Source organism: Megascapheus bottae, chromosome 5 (genome assembly GCF_031878675.1).
Source record: "Megascapheus bottae isolate mThoBot1 chromosome 5, mThoBot2.hap1, whole genome shotgun sequence".
Taxonomy (NCBI): Eukaryota; Metazoa; Chordata; class Mammalia; order Rodentia; family Geomyidae; genus Megascapheus; species Megascapheus bottae.
In genome coordinates, this window is record NC_143513.1 from 8,767,235 (window position 1) to 8,791,011 (window position 23,777).

The following is a 23,777-nucleotide window of genomic DNA, read 5'->3' on the forward strand; positions in this document are numbered from 1 at the left end:
CAGGACTGGCAAAAAAAAAAAAAAAAAAAAAAAAAAAGCCGGGAGTTTGGCCTAGTGGTAGAGTGCTTGCCTAGCATGCATGAAGACCTGGGTTTGATTCCTCGGTACCACATACATAGAAAAAAGCCAGAAATGGTGCTGAGGCTCAAGTGGTAGAGCTCTCTAACCTTGAGAAAGTCCAAGGACAGTGCTCAGGCCCTGAGCTCAAGCCCATGACTGGCAAAAAAAAAAAAAAGACAGAGGAAGAGCACGTAAATAACCTAAAGAAGAATATGAAGCACCTAGAGGAATAAGAAAAATTCTAGAACAACTAGAAGGACAGAAAAAAAACGAAAATAAAATTGGAACTATCAGAGATTGAAATAAGATCTACTATACATAAAATAAATCAAAAAGTTGGTTCTTTGAAAGAGTCAACAAAATTGACAGACCCTAGCCTTTCACCATGCACAAGCATTAACTCAAAAGGGTAAAAACAGTAAAAGCTGCAAATTATGTGAATGTAGAAGCAACCCAGGGGTGGAATAATTCTGCTCACCTGTTTTTTAAACTGCTGGCATTCCTCTGGTGTGAGCGTGTCTGCTTTGGCAATTAGTGGGATGATATTCACTTTTTCATGCAAACGTTTCATAAACTCAATATCCAATGGTTTTAGTCTGAAATATATAGTATTTAATGTGACTAAATTGGTCATTTTGGGAAAACACATTCTTCACATCCCAATGATCAATTTAGTACAATGAACTCCTTTACTTACTTATAAGAAACACTCTCTGTGAAGATGTATTGGGCCAGCCAACAGTTAGGTAGAACAAGACTTCAAGAAGCATTGGAGTGGCTAAGAAGGCATTTTGACTCCTGCCCTTGAAACACCCTGGCCATAGGATTTTGACCCTAAAGAGGAATTGGAAAAACCAGAAAGGCTCCTAATAGAATTTCCTAAAATCAGCTCTGTATTACTCAAACTTTGCAAGACTTCTTAAAAATGAAAAAGGATAATCCTTGTTCAATTCCAAGATGCTCACAAGTGAATCATCAATTTGACTCTCTGTCCATTACAATCTGGCTGCTATCATCCCTTAGTCACTGTGCTTTCAAGGTTACAGTGGTACTTACCATCACTACTTTGCCCATGATGCACTCCTGACATTACTCCTCAAAATTATTCTAGAATTCTCACAGAACCTCATCTCTCAAGAACTCTTTACAGCTAAGTCCCTTAAGTGGGACATTCTTCAGAATGCTTAGTCCCTCTTCTCTTTTTACTACATTCTATACTGCACGATTATGATTATCATCCCTATAACAGATTTCAATTATCCCCTGTGGGCCAATTACCTCCAAATCTTTACATCAAGCCTAGATCTTACTCTGAAGATTCAGACTTTACTAGTGGACATCCTCTTAGAATATCTCATAGACTCCTCAAAGTCAAAAGCCCAATCTTAATCTCCATTTCCTTCCTGTCTCAACGCTTCCTATATCAGTAAATGACAGAGCCTATAATTCACCTCAGTAAACAATCTTGATACATAGAATTCTTCATTCCATTATTCCTCACTTCTGATTCATTAATGCTGATTTGAAGCACGTGCGCGCGAGTGCACACACACACACACACATGCATGCATGCATGCACGCACGCACACACATGCACACGCACACACACACACACACACACTACACACTACACACACCCCTATTACTTTAGGCAAAGAACCCTAGAATGGATAACTACATGAGCCTTTCTGGTTTCCCTCTAAATTATCTATCTATACTGTATATAATCAGATTATAACCTGATTTAAAACCTCAATAAAAGACACATTTCTTAGCTAGTTGGCAATGAGGACAAAGATTTTTTTCTCAACATTCTTGGCCTTTCTTTTATTTAATCACCTCCTACTTCTACTGTGCCATACTATTAATCAAACACCTCACAATTCATTGAAAATGCCATACTTGAACTTTTGACCACAGACTGCTATCTCTGCCTGATACACTTTCCATTCTGTTCAGCTTGCTAAATTCTTATTCATTCTTTTAGACTTGGTTTATAGCCAAATCTCCTCTGGGGATCCTTCTTCTAGGCTTACCTACCACTAGTCATCTAAGTAGTCCATACTTGATGCATATATAGTAACTGCCTGCACATTCATTTTCTCATGCTATCACTGTAATAGCCTCTAGAGCAGGGCTTCTACTCACTCACTTGTATTCTTAGCCATTAGCATAATGTTGAGAAGTTGTGAAAGAGCTCACATACTTAGTGACAAAAAAGACTGCCATGAGTTTCTGTGTTCATTAGAAACTGAAAGAGCAATTTTTTCATATGTAGACTATACTGTGGCCTAAAAATCAATTTTCCACAAGAACAAATGAAGGTAAGACATTCTGTATAGAAATATCACTCCAAAGTGGTACCTAACACTTCAATTAAAAACAAAGTAAGTCTATGACATACAAACCGTTAGCCTAATTTTGATTAACTTCTAAAGACTAAGTCCCAGAGAATGTAATTAGAGATTTCCTCCTTGAACAATTGTTTGTTAAACTTGTCATTTAAAATATGATGTAAACATAAGCCATATAATTAATCATTGTTGTTCTTAAGGTACTATGTTATCTCTCATCACTTCTACTGTCCCTTGGTTATCTCATATTTTTACACTATCTCACTTTGTTATCTGATATATCGGATATAATTGTATTTGGTTATCTGAAATTGGATAGGGAACGGGGGAAAACAAGATGAGGGGTGGGGGAGGGGGAAGGGAAATGGGGACCATGACATGTGAAAGGGTATCAATGTGTGGGAATTAAGGCACCATTTATCTGGCAAATATCATGTAACCCTTCTATTAATTACAATAAAAAATATATTTAAAAAAAAAACAAAAACAAAGTAAGACAAATGGAATGACGTTTCTAGGCATGGTAGCTCGTGTTTGGAGTCCTGATACTTGGGAGGTAGAGGCAGAGGCTCCTGTAAGAGGTCAGCATGGGTTTCACAGGGAGAACCAGGTCAGCCTAGGCTGCACAGTAACAGCCTGTCTCAAAAAGCTAATTACCTAGCTATGTAAATAAATAAACAGACAAAAGTAAGTAACGAAGTAGGAGACAAAAAACACCTCAGCTTAAAATAGTAAAATCTTATCAACTTCCAAGCAACTCTTTTGCTCTTCTAAATTTCTATACAAATTAAGAAGCTTACAAAATGTCAACAGGAAATACTTAATTTACATGTTGATGATACTGGCTTTTGCTTACTTTATAGAGATTTGTCTTTTTAGCAACATATTTAGTTTTAGTATTATATTATTGAATAATCTTTTTTAAAAACTTTCAAAGATAAACCCACAATCAAAAGAAAAGAGAACTAGACCACTAAGCCTACAGCAAAACAAATGACTACAGGACAAATGATAAATACGTGTATGGAAAAAACCTAAGTGGCAATTGAAAAGGAAAAAACTATTTAAATTTTTAAATTTTTTCAAGTTGGGATTTTGTTCAATAGTACCTACCCACTAATGAACAAGGCAAATGAAGCAACAATGCTGAAAGAATAATTCAGCTCATACCTAATAATTAATTATACTTGGCACTGGGCTAATATGATTCCTTTATGGGACCGAGAGCATGGCCTAGTGGTAAAGTGCTCACATAGCATGCACAAACCCCTGGGTTCGATTCCTCAGTACCACATACACAGAAAAGACCAGGAGTGGTTCTGTGGTTCAATTGGTAGAGTGTTAGCACTGAGAAAGCCAAGGACAGTGCCCAGGCCCTGAGTTCAACTCCCAGGACTGGAAAGAACAATGGCTCCAACTTACATCTCATTTGAAACATCGAAAATGGTTTTTCTTTACCAACAAAAAAAAAGGGCAAACTTTTTCTCATACAATTTTAAGGAATAAAATGTCTCCCAGGGGAATTGAAGAAATAAGATTTCATGAGAATTATTCAAAATTGGAAAAAACCCAAAAGATCTGTAATAATAGTAAAACTGATTGTCAGCAATTAACTTTTACTGACTTAACTGCAGATTAAAATTTCTGGGAAAAAGTCTAAGTTAAGTCAAACCATGATAATGAGAAAGTATATATTCAGGACAGGAGACATGGCTCAAGTGGTAGTGTACTTGCCTAGCAAATGGGGAGGCCTTGAGTTCAAATACAGTCTGCCCTCCAAAATATAATATATATTTAAACAGAAGCTAGTAGGTACTCCTAAAAGGAGATTGTTCCTTTTGAGCCACTGAAGTAGCTCATTCAGTAAAGTGATAAAAATATATAAATAGGGGGCCGGGAGTTTGGCCTAGTGGTTAAAGTGCTTGCTTAGCATGCATGAAGACACTTAGCATGCACAAAGACCCGTGTTTGATTACTTGGTACCACATATATGGAAAAAGCCAGAAGTGGTGCTGAGGCTTAAGTGGTAGAGTTCTAGCCTTGAGAAAGTCCAAGGACAGTGCTCAGGCCCTGAGCTCATGCCCAAGACTGGCAAAAAATAGAAAGAATAATGCAAGCATTGGACAAAGAAGAACATTTTACCACTCCCAACTGATAGGACAAAAATGGTAAGTACATAATTAAGGCTCCTTGCTCCATTGACGAAGAATGAAAATAAAAACAAACTATCTAGTAAAAAATGCAACAAGCAGAAGCCTAAAATAAAGGGAAAAGGAGGACTTCAAGAGACAGGTTTTACTAGTGTCTTAGTTTTGGACAGCAGAACTATTTAGTCTGATGTTATAGGGTTCTTTAGTTCTTTAGTGGTAATAGGGGAATTACAATACGTTATGGTCAATAGCTTTCTCAAAGAAAATAATTAAAGAGGAAGAATTAGAAGCATCTTCAACTGATGAGACATAGCTACTCAAAATGACAGAAAAGCATAAAGATTTTAAAAAAGAGTACTATCAGACAAGGTGGTTCTCACCTAGAAGCACAGCTATTTGGAATACTGGGGTTCAAGCCCAAGCTAGAGAAAAGTTAGTGAGACCTCACATCAATGAACAGATCAGGTGGCATGCACCCGAGAGTCTAGCTTCTAGAGAGGTCTTAGATAAGGAAGACTGTGGTCTGAGGTCATGTCTGGGTAAAAATGTACTTAATCTAAAAAATATTAAAGTAAAAATGGGGTAAAGGTATGTGGCTCAAGCATAGTCTCTGCCTAGCAAGCACAATTCCTTTGAGTTCAAATCCCAATATTTACAAAAAAGGGAAGAGATATAGGGAGGGGTATTTCTGATTAATCACTAATAAGCAGATCACATGAATGTCTATATATTTAGGTTTAAGTTACTAATAAAAAGAAAACCTAAACAATGTGAATATGACAGCAAACAAGCCAGACTTCCTTAATAAAGAAAATCCACAAAGGAACGTGACACTTAAGCTTTTTTGATTAATAAGTAATATCTTGAGGTATCTTAGACTATGTCCAAACCCAGATCTTATAGTTGCCCTCCTTACTGGGTAGATAGTTCAACTAGTGATAAAATATAATCAAGAAATACTTGTCACTCTAAACCCTCAAACTACAGTGGAGTCTTTCAAATGCACAAGCATCTAAAAGCACTGAAACTGTTGCTGGCTTACTATAGGACTTAAAGGTTATTATAAGCCCTTTCTACATAGAACTTGGTACTTTATCATTGGCATATGTGGTATGTACTTCACAGACAAAAGATTCTAAAATATGTACATACAAGTGAGTAATATTAACCCACAAGACAAGCAGTTGGTTGCATCAGGGTACTGACCCGTGTCCTGAGGGAGCAATGAAATACAAGCAGCACTGCACCCTGTTATCAGGCATCTGACGTCTGTTCACCCGGGATTCTGCATTTAGGTAATCCTCGAATTTACTATCGATGTAGTCGATAACAGGCTGCCAGCTATAGAACCAAGAGAAATATAATTAAACTGTAATTCTACAAATAAATAACTGATGACAATTAAAGGACATTACTAAATCATTCACTAATCATAACTGATGTTAATATTTAAATGCTTCATTAGGTAAATACAACCAGTAGGAAAATAGGGGGGAAAAAAGTATGCCAATGGAAGTCTAATTATTACAGAACTTTCAAAATCAAAGAAAATGAACTGTTTAATGTCAAAGCACACCTAAGTAACTGGAATACTATTTGCAATGATAATTATATCAAAGCTAAGATACTTTTCAATATGCATACAACTATATTGACAACTTTAAATTTCAGATGAAGAGATTACTTCCAATCACACGTAAAAACCTCCCAAAGAACTTATTTACGTGTCTTAAGAGTTGAGAGAAAATAATCTCAAAAATAATGCAGAAATCCAAGAAAAAAACTGTGTATAAAATAGTGAGTACACAGGGCTAAAATTTTATGGGTCCTTTATTTACTTACATCTTATGGCAAGACTGAAGGTCTAAATTTAAGGCTTAGAATAATGTGACAGACAGTAATTTATACAGACAATATTGCAGTACAAAATTTAAATTCTTTATAAAAAATCAAAATTCTTATATATCTAGCAACTTTTTTAGAATCCATCTTAATAATTTTATAAGCCCATTATATTAAAAGTAAAAAAAAAATCAAATAAATTTGTCAAGCAATATTTTCCAGTAAGTGGCAAAGTGGTATACAAACCCAAATCATCACTTAAAATTCAATGTACTCTGCTAGGATAAGAACTTCAAAATGTTCAACGGAAAAATTATACCCACCCTGGCTCCCTAAATGTTCTGGAAAGCAGTAAATAAAGACAAATTCTTCTTACCAATTACTATTATCCACTGCATCACCAAAGCCTGGAGTGTCAACTATTGTGAGCAGCAACTGAACACCACCTTCTTTGATTAAAACTTTGGATTGTTCCACCTGTAACATTTATTGGAGAAGACATTAATTATACATTACACCAATGACTTCCTAAAAAGGACAAGAAGCAGGACATATAAGTTCGTAAGAACTAGTGTGGAAGCAAATTAAACTACCCATGACTACATTTTCTTTAGAATCAGTGACTGTGGACGCAGAAGAAAAAAGCACCTGTTGCTTTTTTAAAAGGTCTGCCAAACTCCCAGCAAATGCCTTCTGGGGTTTCTGTCTCATACTTGGTATAAAGAAAGAAAGGGAAACTGATAAACTGGCAGTAGTTGCTAAAGCCATGATAATTATATGTACCCTCTAACAATATAAAGAATTTTTCCATTTAGTAATTTTATGGAATTCAAATGTGATTATAATGAGAAAAACAAATCTAATCTACCATTTACAATTCATCTACCATTCACTTCAAACTACCTCTACCCAATCTTGTGCAAAGTAACTACTCAAGTGAACTTATTTCATCATTCCCAGATTTTTCTCAGTCTGGCCTTAGTTATAATTATGTTATGGCTAATATCCTACTCTCTTCTCAAATGTGATATTCTGCCTTCTGGACAAAACCATGGTTTTTTTGTTTTGTTTTGTTTTTTTTGCCAGTTGTGGGGCTTGAACTCAGGGCTGGATGCTGTTCTCCAGCTCTTCTAGTCACAGCTAGTAGTTGGCCACTTTGAGCCATAGCTCCACTTGCAGTTTCTGAATGGCTTATTGGGGTAAGTCTCATGGGGACTTTTCTGCTAAGGCTAGCTTTGAACCACAATCCTCAGATCTTAGCCTTCTGAGTAGCCAGGATTACCAATACCTGGCTGAATATCTTGTCTTAAGTAATTTTTAAAAATGTTGTTTGAAAAGAGCCTTAGACTTAAATGATATCCACCCAATTTCATGTTTTGTACAATTTCAAGTGTGTGATAGAAAGTATATATCATACATCCCAGGCTCATACTGCTGCAAAATACAACCTGTTTTCAGGACCCAGAGAGAACACAAATGCTGATTCAAGCAGAAAAGAAGAAAACATCATTTCCTCAGTGTTTATTAAGATTTAAAATCATTAAATGGCATACATCAAAGACTACTAGACTTCTGGGAAACAGGTTACTTGTTAGCATGTGAAAAGCCAGATCCATTGTTTACATTGACAACAAGAAAAGTGACTACTGCACAGAAAAGGTTTGGTGTAGTTTAGGGATTATGGAAATGAGGTATCTTTTCACTTGTCTTTGGTTTTTCTTACAGATGCTCCAGACAAGGAACTACTGATCAAGACAGCATTTCCAACACAGTAGAACTGGTCCACTTCTGTACTACTCCATATGCAACCACTTGGTCATGTGGCTACTTAAGCTCTTCAAGAGCTGACTAATAATACGGGGAGTGGGTGGTGGGTGGGGGGAGGGTAATGGGTACCAAGACATGTGAAAGGGTATCAATGTATGTGAATTAATGCACCTTTTATCTGGCAAATATCATGTAGCCCTTTTATTAATTATAATAAAAATATATATAAAAAAACAAAACAAAACAAAACAAAAGAGCTGACTAATACAACTGTTGAGCTGCATGTTTAGTTTCACGTCACTTAACCTCAAATTGAAATAGCACACATGTGCATAGTAACTACCAACTTGCAGGACTGCAGGAATCAAGAGCCATTTAACAAAAGACTATTATCAAGAGTGAAACTTTAGAGAGCAAAGAAAAAAATACCTACACTGCCATGTCTATGGAAAGTTTTCATGCCTCCTAGATAAATAAAAAGCCAGCATTTTATCTTTCAAATCAGTACTATTCAGACTACCTCGATTTGGCCCTATATTATCAGTGAAAACTGTGAGTTTCTCAATGTAAGTATGTTTATCTACCAAACTTGCACACTTGGCAATCTGAACATTAAATGTTAAGAAGTACTCTACAGATATAATAAAGTATCGATCAACAACAAAAAAATTATTCTGGAATTACTTCACAATGACTCGCCTCCTTTACACTATTGGTTATGAAATGTTTAAATGTTACCTAACTTTCTAAGCTGGATTTATATATGTTTCTACTATTCTAACACTAAATTACTTATTAACTTGGTAAAAAAAATATGAAGATTTTACGTACTTTAAAACTCTGTTTATAAAGCTTCTTTTTTTCCTCTGGCTAATGAATTCTGTGTATCCATACAAGGTCAAATAAAAAGAAGTCATATGGAAGAGATCCAGAAAACTTAACTGTAAACTAAGGAGATTCACAGGATCCAATGATATCCTATCATCTGGTTTTGTGCACCCTCATGGGATCCATGGAAAATAAATTAGTTTGAGTTCAGGAATTTCAAACTTTTCTTAACAAATCTATTACAAATGGCCACTTTCCCATGCACTTTCCATAAGCAGGTCACATCAGAATATTTTATGGAATCACTCAGAGTTCTCTAAAATTAGGTACATAATTTAATACCCAAAGATTGGAGGCAAGGGCATTTCTACTGCTTCTCTCTGAAAAATAATAAAATTAGTCTATTAGACTGTTTATATGTAATTAACTTACTGAGGTTTCATGTGGCTTCCTATATTCCTAAGATATTCAGTTTTTCAACTTGCAGTCAAACATTCAATGTTTCTTATATAACTTCATAACCCAAAGACTGGTAATTCAAGTAAATTATACATTTTTTTTTTGGTTTTTACATTATACTTTTCTAACCTAATATTTATAAGCCATTTATTAGGGAGGATTAAAAACCATGATTAAATTTATTCTGAAGAGGTCAGAATTTTTTAAATATGCAGAAGAAGTAACTTATAAGACTAAACCACTGCCTATAAAGGAAGAAGTAGTAAAGAAAAGCCAATCCACTTTGTATAGATCACACCTGTCTGCCTGGATTTGAATCATTTCCCTGCTAGTCACCAACTACATGATAACAGGCATGTCAGCATCTCTGTGCTTCCATTTCCTCATCAGTAAAATAAATTAAGTACTACTACTACCATATAAAGTTGCTGTGAGAATAAAAATGCTGATGCATTGAAGGTTCTTACAACAGTACTTAGGAAATAGCTCAAGTGATAGGACACTTGGCTGGCAAGTGCAAGGACCTCAGTTTAGAACATGAAGAGTATCTGGAAAACACAATAGCAACTCACTAAATGTTAAGTTTTATAATCACTGCAGAATTTTCATTATGTTCTCTATGGATAAAAATGAAAACTCAAAATCCCCTCATTAATGATTAAAGATCCAAAATAGGCAAACATCCTTTTAAATTCACAACTGTATGCTGTGGAATTCATTTAATTTCCAATACTATTTACATTCCTAAATTGATAAAGCTGCACAAGTTATCTTCTTGATCAGGATTTAAATTTCCAATACTAATTATAAATTAAAACACATAAATCAAATTCATAAGAGCATGTTTTTGGTGAGTAACTTTAAAGTTTTAAGTTCTGTGAAGGTTACACACACACACACACAAATTTCCTAAAACAGAGAAAAACTAAGTGAAAAATTAATATTTACTTCAAAAACTCATTCCTAAGGGACTAGATGACAGCTTGTGGTGGACATATGTGTTTCTGCACCAAATCTACAGGCTGTCCTTCCATCTTGTACACAGTAATCACTACATGCCTTCCAATACAGCTGAGCCAACTTCAGCCTTAAAAACACTGTCCCTCAGAAATGTCCATTGCTCTCCTCTCTCTGTGCCTGGGCTATGCACTTCCCTGGTGGTCTACCAATACTTTATTCAATCAAGCATTTGGAGTGGTGCTACCAAACAAAAATACAGTTTGAGTCAAATAACTAATTTTCTATTTTTATTGTAATTAATAGAAGGGTTAATTTTATATTTTTTAGTAGTCACAAATTAAATAAGTAGCTGGGATTACAGACATAAACCTTCACAACTGGTCCTCTTATAACCCACCCTCATTTCCAAAGCTCAATAGCTACACATACCTAGAGGCAACTATAATAGAAAGAGGTGATCTAGAGTACAGAGTGTAGCCTTGTACCCAACATTTTCTGGGATCTTATTAGAGAGTTGATGATCTCCACTCTAGACCAAGGATCTGTATTCATAAAGATTAAGAAGCAGTAAATCAGATCATATGTAGCCTAAACAGTGCTGCATAATTGCTACTCCCACTAAACTACCATATGATACTGCCCTACTGCAATGATGAAGGTGCTGTTCAAAATGATAGCTACTTGCCATGTGTGGCTGTTAATGTGTCTGCTACAACTAATAAATTGGTTGATTTCAACTTACTACCGTCATATGGCAAGTGGCTATTGCAGTAGAATACATCTCTAAAATGTTGCTGCTGCCTCACAGAGTCATCTCTAGGAGTCCTCCCACCAGAAAATCTCTGGAAGGCTCTAATCAAAAATAATCCCTCTAATTAGCTCTGTGTGTGTGTGTTTTCCTGTTTTATAAAGTCATTTACATCCTAACACTAGGCAAAGAAATTAAAGGTCCAGCATGAGGTTTGTGTACTACATTCCAGTTTACTGTCAATGAACAAGTGATATACACACCTGTACAGTCTTTTTTATTCTATGGGAAGGCCCTGGGTACTCTGGAGAATACAAATCTGTGAGAAATAATGAGTTGATTAATGTTGACTTTCCCAGTCCAGATTCACCTAGAAGAAAGAGGGGGAAATCTGTCAAACTGAGGTCATTTTACCCATTGAATATTAGAATCAACTTTGCTTTGTACAAATACTTTTTCTGCAAATACTTATTTACTTATTTATACATTTATATATTTATTTATTTTGCCAATCCTGGGCTTGAGCTCAGGGCCTGAGCACTGTCCTTGGACTTTCTCAAGGCTAGAGCTCTACCACTTGAGCCTCAGTACCACTTCCGGCTTTTTCTATGTATATGGCAACAAGGAATTGAACCTGGGTCTTTGTACATGCAAAGCAAGCACTCTACCACTAGGCCAAACTCCCGGCCCTGCAAATACTTTTTGAAAATATTATAAAGAATATGGATTAGAATCTTTTTGCCCTCAATTTCATACCAAGTAAAATTCACATTTCCAATGACTTTTAAATTACTGCCATTTATGTTCTTTAAGAATACCCAATACTATATAATCAACCTACACTTTTAACAGTAATATATTCCTTAAAAACCGGTGATGAAAACAATATATATTAGATTATATATTGCTGCTTCAATGAAACAAGTAAACCTAAAATCTTTATAATAGACCATAATGAATAACTAAAGCCAAAAAGCATCCAAAGTAGAAATAAAACACACTGTACTTCAGTATAAAATTCTAAATCTTACACGAGCACGTGTGCATGCGCACATACGTGCACGTGCATACACACACACACACACACACACACACAGAGTAATTACCAAAGTTTTTTGATTATGGATCATGGAGAGGTCCTTAAACAGATTCCTATGAGTGAATTAGGAAGTATTGGGGTGTGTGTGTGTGTGTGTGTGTGTGTGTGTGTGTGTGTGTGTGTGTGTGTGTGTGTGTGTGTGTGTGTGTGTGTGTGTGTGTGTGTGTGTGTGTGTGTGTGTGTGTGTGTGTGTGTGTGTGTGTGTGTGTGTGTGTGTGTGTGTGTGTGTGTGTGTGTGTGTGTGTGTGTGTGTGTGTTTTGGGGCTTGAACTCTGGGCCTGGGAACTATCCCTAAGCTCTTTAGCTCAAGGCTAGTGCTCTACCACGTTGAGCCACAGGGCCACTTCCAGTTTTCTGGTGGTTAATTGGAGATAAGAGCCTCACCAACTTTCATTCCCAGGCTGACTTTGAACTGCCATCCTCAGGTCTCAGTCTCCTGAGTAGCTAGGATTACAGGTGCGAACCACTAGTGATCAGCTGGTAATTTTTGTATTTTTTTCACCTTTAACTTAATTAATTATACAGGGGGATTTCACTGTGACATATTCACACATTTATACAGTCTAACAATCAATCTCTTGCCCATTATTATTCTCCTGCCTTCCCTTGTTGTGGATACTTTAACAGATAAAAGTGAAAAATGTCAGCATAAAGTAAAATAATGTTCCTGACATCACACAGCTAAAAAATTATAACATTAATTGAGACCAAGTAGTCAAGATTCTGGAGTTCATGTTCTGCCATCTTGGTAATAAAGTATCTCTTCTCAACTCTTGCTGTGACTCTACCCCAATATTCCCAAGTACATTCCTAACTGGGCAAACCAGAATGGAGTCTAAATCTGAATGGATATTTTGCCAGTATCTTTATAGCAAATGTACTTAACAATTTTATTGTACAACTATAAAAAGGGCATATTGCAAGTGTTCAATCACCTTAATCACTATAAAACTCTATATATGACTGTTTATTCGAGCTGGGTCTGTGGCTTAGTGTTTTGTAGATGATAATTAAAATTTATATATAAAAATAGGGAATGCAAATATAAGATCTAGACCCTGTTCTCAAAAAGGTTTTAAGCTTGAGCTGGGTACCAGTGGCTCACACCTGTAATCTAAGTTACAGAGGAAAACTGCAATTCTGACTGTGCAGAATCCAGCCCACAGGTGGATCTAGTAATAAGTACCAGTCATCTCAAGCAATGTAGGAAGACTGCAGTTCCAGGTCAACCCAGGTAAGAAGGTTTAGAGATTCCATCTCCCCAAAATGAGTTTGAAGTGGTGTGAGCCTGTGATCCTGGAGTCATAGGAGCCAAAAGTAGGAGAGTGCAGCCAAAGAGTGGGAAGTAAGACCTTATCTTTAACTCACAAAAACTAGCGCTAAAGGTGTGGATCAAGTAGCACATTATCAGCCTACCAAGTGTTAGGCCCTGAGCTCTAACCCCAGCCAGCACCACCAAAACCAAATACACTAAAAACAATTTATTTTAAGTATGACAGAAGAGGGACACTATGCAAACCATAAAACAAATATCATGAAAGAGACACTCCAGAGTGAAAGAATTGCTGGGAAAATTAGTGTGTCATTTTAGTATACATTTCAGCTTTCTACACTACCTAGAGGTAAAAAATGGGGCACTCCTACAATTCCAGCACTCAGGAGAGGCTGGAGGATCAGGAGGATCTTGACTTTTAGTTCTTTAACTAGAATCACACTACTATCGCATAATAGCTACTTCAAAACCCATGACTATTTAACCCTATACCTAGACCTTAAAAGCCCAGAATATTTAAGCACGTTGTTTTTCAAGTACATTTTGATGACTTCACAAATAACTTAAAATTAAAATGTCAAAAGAAATTATAGTAAAAATAAGATGACACAGGGCAGTATGCACAATTTATACCACCATCTGAAGACAAGCCAGCAGGAATGGACCCTTTTAATAAAGCAGGCTTCAGTATAACCAATGAACCAAGAAGCAATAAAAATAAGAAGGAATTTCAAGGGAAAAAATAAGATAGCAATGACAAGAGGCTTTGAAAAAGTGACTGAAACACAATAACAGGCCCTATTAACAGTCTATCAAAGGTCAAGAAGTCAAACAGAGAGGAATTTAAAAGTAGACGTCTACCCTTCCTTTTACCTAGCTGTATGTCAAGACAAGATACAACCCATGAAATCCTTCAAGACAGGCTGCCAGGGAGGGTACAAGTTTTTGTTTTGCTTTTCAATATGTTTGTCTGATTAAAATTTGAACTATTAAGAATGGGCTACAGTTAGATACTGGTAACTTTTAAACCACTCCACACATATGCAATCTGGAATTTGCTAAAAGACTATTACTCCTCTTTAATATATCTATTAAGAGTATTCTCCAACACCCTAATCCTAAAATACAAGTTAAACAGGTTCTCTAGGAACTGGCTCTGCAATTATCTTAAAGTTCACTTATTCTAGTTATAGTACTTGAGCAACAGGACTAAGAGGGAAGTAACAATTCTGCTTTGTATCCAGTAACAAACATTCAAAACAGCCACTCAGTAACTACCCTTCCTGTTGGCTGGGTCAAATGGCTTTCACTTGCTACATCTGTCTTACTAACCTCAGATTAAAGTACTCTTTGTACTGCATAGTTTAAGTAGGTGAACTATATTATGAGAAAAAAATCTAAGTATGTGCATCTGTCTTGGTTTTTAAAAAAAATACGAGTATGGATAATATGAAATAGACAACTAAAATGTACTTGTCATTAGTGTTAATAGAAAGGTTAAAACAAATTCCAGTCACTAATTAAAAGCATGTCATTTTAAATGTGGCTACCTGTATGAAGTACCTAATTAGCAACATCATATTTATTTGGCATTTAGAAGTGATTTCTGCTCAATACTGGCCAGGATGAAAACCTGTGTATCAGTTGGTATGACACTTTCAGTGCATATTCTTTACTCTAACATCCACTTCTGGAAATCAAGCAAGAGAAAAATAATCAAACTACATTTAAAACTCTTGGTAGCTGGGCATGATGGCTTGAGCCTATTATCCTAGCTACTAGATTGGAGATGATCAGAGACTGAGGTTTAAAGATAGCCCTAGGCCTTATAAAAGTGAGATTACATCTCAGCCAATGGCTGGGTAGTGTCATGCTATCTGCCCCAGCAACAACAGAGAAGCACAAACAAGAGGACCACAGCCCAGACCATCAGAAGCATAAAGCAAGACTGAACCTTGAAAATAACCAATGTAAAAAGGAGCTGGAGTATGGGCTACTTACAAAATGGTCAAAATAAATTGTGCATTTAAAATTTAACATAATAAGTTAATGGCTTCAGAATTCAGAAATCTATCCTACTAGACTAGTAAGACATTACTACCTTAAATCCAAATAGTAAGTACTGATTAGACATTACCACCTTAAATCCAAATAGTAAGTACTGATTAGACATTACCACCTTAAATCCAAATAGTAAGTACTGATTAGACATTACCACCTTAAATCCAAGTAACTGCTGTTTACAATATTCCATAAAATATGTACCACTATAGCATTTATTAAATAGTAAATCATTTTCATTCATTATAATTTTTTAAAGTCCTTGCTAATTTCCCATATTATTTGGGCATTATCATGAAAAAAAAAATTCCTTTTTAGAGGCAGGTATTCCCTGAGTAAATAAAATCCGTTGTGTATATTTCCTTCTAAAATTAGAATCTGTAGTTATTTTAGTTTCTGTTTACTTTTTTCCTATTTCTTTTAGTTAACATAAACACCAATGAAGGTCCTAAACAAATAACACACACAATAACATTACTGTAATTTATAACTTTAATATAGTATATATTATAACTTTAATTACAGTAGTTTGATTAAAAAAAACTACTAAACTTAGTGGGAGAGACACTTTTTTGTGTGTGTGTGCCAGTCCTAGGGTTGAACTCAGGGCCTTGGTGCTACCTCTGAGCTTGGTTTGCTCTATCAGTTGAGCTACAATGCCACTTCCAGCTTTCTCTGAGTGGTTTACTGGAGATAAGAGTCTTGCAGACTTTCTTGCCTAGGCTGGCCTGAGCACCTTTCTTAGTTTCCAAGAGTACAGATAAACTATTCAGGTCTCTTCTTGGTCTGTAGGGTTTCAGATGTAATTTTTTTTCTATTTATTTTTTACAAGATTATGAACAGTTACATAAGTAAGGTGAGTACATTTGTTTTTGGACAATGTTACTCTCTCCTTCATTTTCCCGGCTCTCTCTCTCCCCAGTCTCCTTGCACCAAGTTGTAAAGTTCATTTCTAACTTGTGTCTAGTATCATTGTTGCACTAGTTCACCCTTTGTCCTGCTGCAGCTATTTCATTTTTCTTTCCTTCTCTTTGTTTTGTTCTGTTTTTGTATCCTTTACCTTATAACAAAATGGTGAGACAAAGGACCAGGGATGAGCCAGTGCAACAGCAATACTCATAGGACACTATGTGGGAAATTAACTTTACAACTTGGTGGGGAGGGGAATTTGGGGGCGGGAGTGAAAGTGGAAGGAAATGAGAGAAAAGGTAACAGTGACAAGAAATGTAGTCATTACCTTACTTATATAACTGTAGCCCCTCTTTTTTAAAAAGTTGAGAGGTGATTTTTAGCACTTTTTTCTCTGCCATATAAAAAGGCTTGTTTTTTTTTTTTTTGGTGCTGGTTCTGGAGCTTGAACTCAGGGACTAAGTGCTATCTATCCCTGATCATCTTTTTGCTCAAGGTGAGGGCTCTACCACTTTGAGACACAATTCTGGTTCTGGTTTTTGAGTGTTAATTGAAGATAAGGGATTTTCCTACCCAGGCTGACTCTGATCCACAATTCTCAGCCTCCTGAGTAGCTAGGGATTACAGGCATGAGCCACCAGTGCCCAGCTCAAGCATATTTTTAAATGTCAAATTTATAATATATGGTTTTAGGAAGATTACTTTAACATTTTCTAAGTAACAATAACATTACATCATTACATTCCTTTCTCACAACCCCCACCACACAAAAAAAGTGGATTTATACACAATGGAATTCTATGCTGCTGTCAGAAAGAACGACATCGCCCCATTTGTAAGAAAATGGAAAGACAGAAAAATCATATTAAATGAAGTAAGCCAGACTCAAAGGAACATAGGCTCAATGGTTTCCCTCATTTGTCATAATCAGTAGAAACCTAGGACTCTCCCAGCAGAGGTTTACAACATGGCAAAACCTAGATACATAAGGCCATATAGGATGAGACTAAATAAAAGGACCTCCAAGATGTAGAAACAAGAGCCATATAAGGTGTGACTGTTGTTCTTAATGTACTATGTTATTTGTCATCTCTTCTATGTCCCTTGGTTATCTCATATTGTTACAGTATCTTACCTTGTTATCTGATATATTGTATATGTTTATTTATTTGAAACAGAATAGGGAAGGGGGAAAACAAGATGAGGGGAGAGGGTGGGGAAGGGAAATGAAAACAAAAACATGAGAAGAGGTAGCAATGATTGTTAAGTAATGAGCTTTCTATCTGGAGAACATAATGTAACCCTTCTATTACAATAAAAAAAATACAACTAATTTTTTTTAACAAAAAGATTTCTCAATAGCTAGGGCATTGGGTGGTGACTTGACAACTGTATTCCTAGCTACTCAGGAGGCTAAGTATGCCAGTTCAAAGCCCACTTGGACAGAAAAGTCTACATGACTATTTCCAGAAATGCCAAAAGTAGAGCTGTAGGTCAGGTGGTAGCACACTACCCAAGCCTTGAGTTCAAACAACAAAGACAAACACAAAAAGAAAGAAAAAAAATTACAATAAAGTACTGTTGGGAGCCAGAGTGGAATCAAACTGTACCTTGATTTGCATCAGACAATTGCTTTATTGTCTTATTGTTTTCTGGCCTTATTCTGTTTAAATGACCTGAGATTTACCATATGAATGTAACACCTGGAAGTTCCCTGGTTTCAAGAAGGAATATAAGCCTGGAGTTGACAATAAACCGAGGCTGCAGTTTTTACCTGGGCTGCAGACGTCCAGATGTGTTTGTCTCTCTTCCATTTTTTCCAGTCCCTGCCCCCTATTTCAGGAACCCCAATTTGCTGCCGGTAGGCCCCAGCAAAGTACAGCATGATGCAGTGCTACATGCCTATAGTCCCAACTATTGAGGAAGTACAGGCAGGAGGATTTCTTGTGCCCAGGAGTTGGAGGACAGCTCAGATACTTTCACAAAATCCTCTCTCAAACACAAGTAAATTATTGTTTAAAATTAACCTTTAGTATAAATACTTAAATGTAATAGAATTAGTGACACTCTCAAGTGAAGCAGTAAGGCAAGTAAAAATAATATCCAGAAAGAAAAAATGTATTTGCATTAAATACAACATTCACTGCAGTTATTTGAGCTACTATTTTCTTAAATTTATACAGAGCTTATCAACAGTTTAATACTTAGATCAAAATTCCATTTTAGTGAGAAATGGTCTCTTACCTACTACCATAAGTGTGAATTCAAACCCTCTTTTCACTGATTTTCTGTATACTTGATTTGGGAGATTGGCAAACCCCACATAGCCTTCAAGGTTCTTCTGTTGCTGAGAAATAGAAAGAGAAGCAAGTATCAATAATATTATCCCAACCCACCTTTCAAATTCCCTTCAATAACCTAGTTTAGCAAATCAGATTATTGTATATCGTTACTAATGAAGTTGATATTAGTTAATTATAGAATGGACAAATTAATTGTGCACAAATTAATGTACAATATTAACATTGTTAAATTCCAAAACAAAGTTTTTTTTAAACTGCCTCACAGCAAAGATTTCTATTGACAATAAGTTATTAAAACAATTGTAATAACTAAAATAACAAAAGAGCACCAAAAAAATTCCAAGTCCACTGAAATTTTTATCATCTTTAGTCACATTGATTAATTACTACAGGTAAGGGTTTCTTGAATGTGTCTTCTGATTCGTGAAATGCAATCAAAATGCTGAGCTTCAAGTAATTTTTTTTTTTTTGCCAGTCCTGGGCTTGAGCTCAGGTCCTAAGCACTGTCTTCGGGCTTTCTCAAGGCTAAAGCTCTACCACTTGAGCCTCAGCACCACTTTGGCTTTTTTCTATGTATGTGGTATTGAGGAAACTCCTAGTCAAGTTATTTTTTCATAAATTCTTGAAGGCTTTCAGGATAAGTGTCAATTGGCAAACAATATCTTTCAAGCTGCTCTGCCAGGTCCAATTATACCATTTCAAAGTTTCACATGATTCTGTGCCTATTTTCATGGAAATCAAATGTGTCCAGACTTTAAATTGCAATGCTGCTTGCTATATGGATTTGTTATTCTCATCAATTATTTCATGAGTAATTTAAAAAATGAAAATCTAGGGCCGGGAGTTTGACTTAGTGGTAGAGTGCTTGCCTAGCATGCACAAAGATCCAGGTTCAATCCCTCGGTACCACATACCCCACAGAAGAAAAAAAAAACAGAAGTGGTGTTGTGGCTCAAGCGGTAGAGCTATAGCTTTGAGAAAGTCCAAGGACAGTGCTCAGGCTCTGAGTTTCAAGCTCCAAGACTACAAAAAAAAAGAAAGGAAATTCTAAGTTGGGATTTTAAATAAATCTGATTTTTTAACTCACCCACTGATAAGAAATACTGTTTATAGCTCAGATCATATGAATGGAGTCTGAATGATTAATTTTACCCGAGAAGTCTGTCTTATTCATCATTAAAATACAGAGACAAAATATTCCTCAGAGGTATACATTTCCCTTAAAATTTTTTGTGACACTTGAAATTCTTTTTTTTTTTAATGACGAGATTAAAGCATCAATTCACCACACTTGGATTTAGCGAAAATGGAAGTCTACATTCATCACTAGTATCACTTATATAGATAATCTATTCATCCTCTATCCTTTTTATTCTTCTAAACTAATTTTAATCTAAATGTTGATAACTCTAGTTATGCAGTTAAATAAAACAACTAATTTTAAACAGAATTAGGAAACTAATCAGAATACAGGTTTTAGGGATTTTTTTTGTTGGTCGTGGAGCTTGAATTTTGGGCTTGGGCATACTCCAAGCTCTCCAGCTCAAGGCTAGTGCTCTACCACTTGAGCCACAGGGCCACTTCCAATTTTCTGGTGGTTAATTGGAGATAAGAGTTTCATAGGACTTTTGTGCCCAGGCTGGCTTTGAACTTGATCCTCAGGTCTCAGCCTCTTAAGTAGTTAGGATTACAGGCATGAACCACCAGTGCCCAGCAGAATACAGTATCTTTAAAGTCAAACATCTGAATATATATATGTATAATTTAACATTTCCTTGCTTAATATTCATCCAACTGTAAGTTAAATTTAACTTAGGCTAAAAACAGTGTCTGTAAATTACAACCGTATACTTACAGCTACTTTGTAAGGGACAAATTTCCATCATTCCAGTGTTCCAGATTTCAATATAACAAATTCACAGAGGAATAGTAAATGAGGAATTCCAAGAAGAATTGTAATGATACAAGAGTGGCAAATCCATTGGAACATAACAAAAGATAGAAAAATTAAAGTTACTTACATGTAACCCAACAAATTAAAACATAAAACAAATTAGCGATTCTATTTTAGCCATGTTGAAATATTTGTATTTGTGTGTGTGGTGTGAACAACAAGGCCCAGTGAGTTGAAATCCATTTTCAGCAGTATTCCTGGTAAAATATTACAACAAAAGCTTGCCTCTTTCTAGAAAAGTCAATCACAATTTCTTTATCCCTCAAGTCTTTATTAAAAGTAAATGGTGAAGATGTACAAGTATAAAATTTCAGAAGCATATACTACAAATTCCATGTAATTTTGTTTAGTTACTAATAAGATCAGAAAAACATGTTTTAGTTAAAAAAAAACTTTCAGAAAAGAGAAAAGAAACTAAAGACAGAAGCATCAGGAAAGCTGAGGTAAATTGTGAGCTGAAAACTGAAAGCAACTAATAAAACACACAGAGGAAAACAGACCTCAATATGACAAATCTGTAAACTGTGTAACAACTTGTTCCAAACAATTTGGGGTAGTTAAGGCATTACCTGTAGTTTTTTTGGGTTTTGTTTTTTGTTTTTGTAATTTAAAGCTACTGGACTTAACAAATGTTAGTCCAGTTTTGGTTTTGTTTTTTTTTGTTTTGTTTTGTTTTTTTTCCGCCAGTCCTGGGCTTGAGCTCAGGGCCTGAGCACTGTCCTTGGACTTTCTCAAGGCTAGAGCTCTACCACTTGAGCCTCAGCACCACTTCCAGCTTTTTTCTATGTATGTGGTACCGAGGAATCGAACCCGGGTCTTCATGCATGCTAGGCAAGCACTTTAACCACTAGGCCAAACTCCCAGCCCAATGTTAGTCCAGTTTTAAAGCCAACTTCTTAACAATTTATTTTTCCCACAACAGAACTCTTCATGATTTACTTTCCACTGCCCTCAAAAGAAAAATTCTAAGTCCTAGTAATGGTCAACAGTGAACTCAATCCTGGCTGCCTTTCAGAAATCACCTGGAAAATGCCTATAAATCAATGCCTACAGATCAATTATCAATCTCTGGGAATAGGACCTCTCCATTAGTGTTTTTAAAGCTCTTCAGATAGTTCAAAGTGCAGTGAAAGCTGAGCAACATTAGCCTAAAGTAGGATGCCTTGAAGTAGGATGATCTTGTTCTGTTATTTTAGTCTCCTCTCTTGCTATGCCTCCTTGCTTACATCTTTGCCAGCCACCTTATTCTTAATTATGCCACAAAACACCAGCATGCTATCACTTCCTGATGTTTGCACTTTTTGCTTTTCCCATCAGAAACAGAAGTATTTCCCATCAGAACTATTTCCCAACAGAAGTATTTCCCATCAGAAACAGAAACATCACAAACATCACTATTACTTAAATGTCACCTTCAGAAGGACCTGCCAGTCCACCCACTGAAAAGGTTTCTTCCAGCACTTGGGCACTAGGGTGCTACCTTGTGTTGGTCATGGAGCCTGACTCAGCTGTCCCTAAACTCTTTTGCTCAAAGCTAGCACTCTGCCACTTGGAGCCAGGGCACCACTTCAGTTTTATGCCACTTTCCTGCCTGGCTGGCTTTGAACTGTGACCCTTGGATCTCGGCCTCCTGAGTAGTTAGGATTTCAGGCGTGTGCCACCAGCATCTAGCTCTTCTTAGCTTTTACCACCACTTCACATACATTTACTCAGCTTTTTAATTGGGAACCCACCCACTCTTAACTTGTCTCTAACTAGAACTGTAAGCTCCACCAATGTAGCAATTAAATGAATTCATACAACGAATTCATATAAAAAAAGATAAAGCCATCTGGGAGAGTTGAAAAGGCTTCAAAGAATATGGTGTTTTCATTTGCAACTGGTGTCTGCACCAGACAGAAGATATAGTAGAAACACCTCAGGTCAGTAGAAACACCTCAGGTCAGTAATCTTAGCTTAGTTACTCGGGAGGCTGTGACCTGCAGGACAGATGTTCAAAAGCCAGGCGGAATTCACTGAGACTTCATCTCCAATTAAAAAGCAAAATGCCAGATTGGAAGCAAGGCCTAAAGAACCAGATTATCAGCTCAAGGCTCTGAGTTCAAGACCTAGTATAGGCAACAAACAAAAGCACCAGAAAGTCTGTTTCTGTGTCTATTCACTGCCTTATCCTCAATACAGTCTTTGACTTGACTCATATAGTTGGAAATAAACAAATACACTTAGTTGGTTAGTTTCCCCTATGACTGATTTCCCAGAAAGCATTCCTGGTAAAGGATGGGCTCTAAACTAGGGATAAGCTTATTACTTCCAGAAAGAAAGGAAAGGGTATGTGATATATAGCATAAGGAAACAGGAGACAAAGGGGATGAGAGACAGGAAAGGAGGTCAGGGAGGCAGGCAGAGGTCAGATCATTTGAGGCTCAGCCAAAGTACAAAGTTTGGATGTTATTTTAGGCATGATGGGAAACCACTGGAGGGTTTTTCACAGGCAAGTGACCTGATTAGTGTTTTAAAGATAGCTCTCACTGCCAAGTGAAGGAGTGGAAGAAAACTAGTAAGGAGGCTACTTGCAATCATACAGAAAAGAGGGTATATTGAACTAAGACAGTAGGAAGCAATGAGAGACTAAAAGAATTCAAAATAAGAAGGAATAGTAGCCAGACTATTTAGATGTCGTTTTAATGAAAAAGATAGCAAAGGATAACTCTTGAATTTGGGGCTTGAGCAACTCAATGGCTACTGCTTGATCTCAGGGAAACAGGGAGCAGTAGGGGATGAAAAGATCTTGTACTGAGAGCCTGCTCTGATATATAATTTAATATTTCTTTTTTTTTCTTTTTTTTGGGGGGGCCAGTCCTGGGCTTGAGCTCAGGGCCTGAGTACTGTCCTTGGACTTTCTCAAGGCTAGCGCTCTACCACTTGAGCCTCAGCACCACTTCTGGTTTTTTTCTATGTACGTGGTACCGAGGAATTGGACCCAGGTCTTTGTGCATGCTAGGCAAGCACT

General features: G+C 36.4%; 1 protein-coding gene across 1 annotated transcript in view; it reads right to left on the reverse strand.

Moving 5' to 3' along the window:
- Positions 1-20,745, reverse strand: part of Septin7 (septin 7) — a 35,194-nt gene extending 14,449 nt beyond the window's left edge. The window contains exons 1-6 of the mRNA XM_090332643.1: positions 20,669-20,745; positions 18,755-18,857; positions 11,432-11,538; positions 6,783-6,883; positions 5,771-5,905; positions 539-656 (exon numbers count right to left, since the gene is read on the reverse strand). Of these exons, the coding sequence (XP_090188769.1) occupies positions 539-656; positions 5,771-5,905; positions 6,783-6,883; positions 11,432-11,538; positions 18,755-18,764 (471 nt within the window). The 5' untranslated portion in view covers positions 18,765-18,857; positions 20,669-20,745. The remainder of the gene's footprint in view (positions 1-538; positions 657-5,770; positions 5,906-6,782; positions 6,884-11,431; positions 11,539-18,754; positions 18,858-20,668) is intronic.
- Between the last annotated feature and the right edge of the window lie 3,032 nt (positions 20,746-23,777).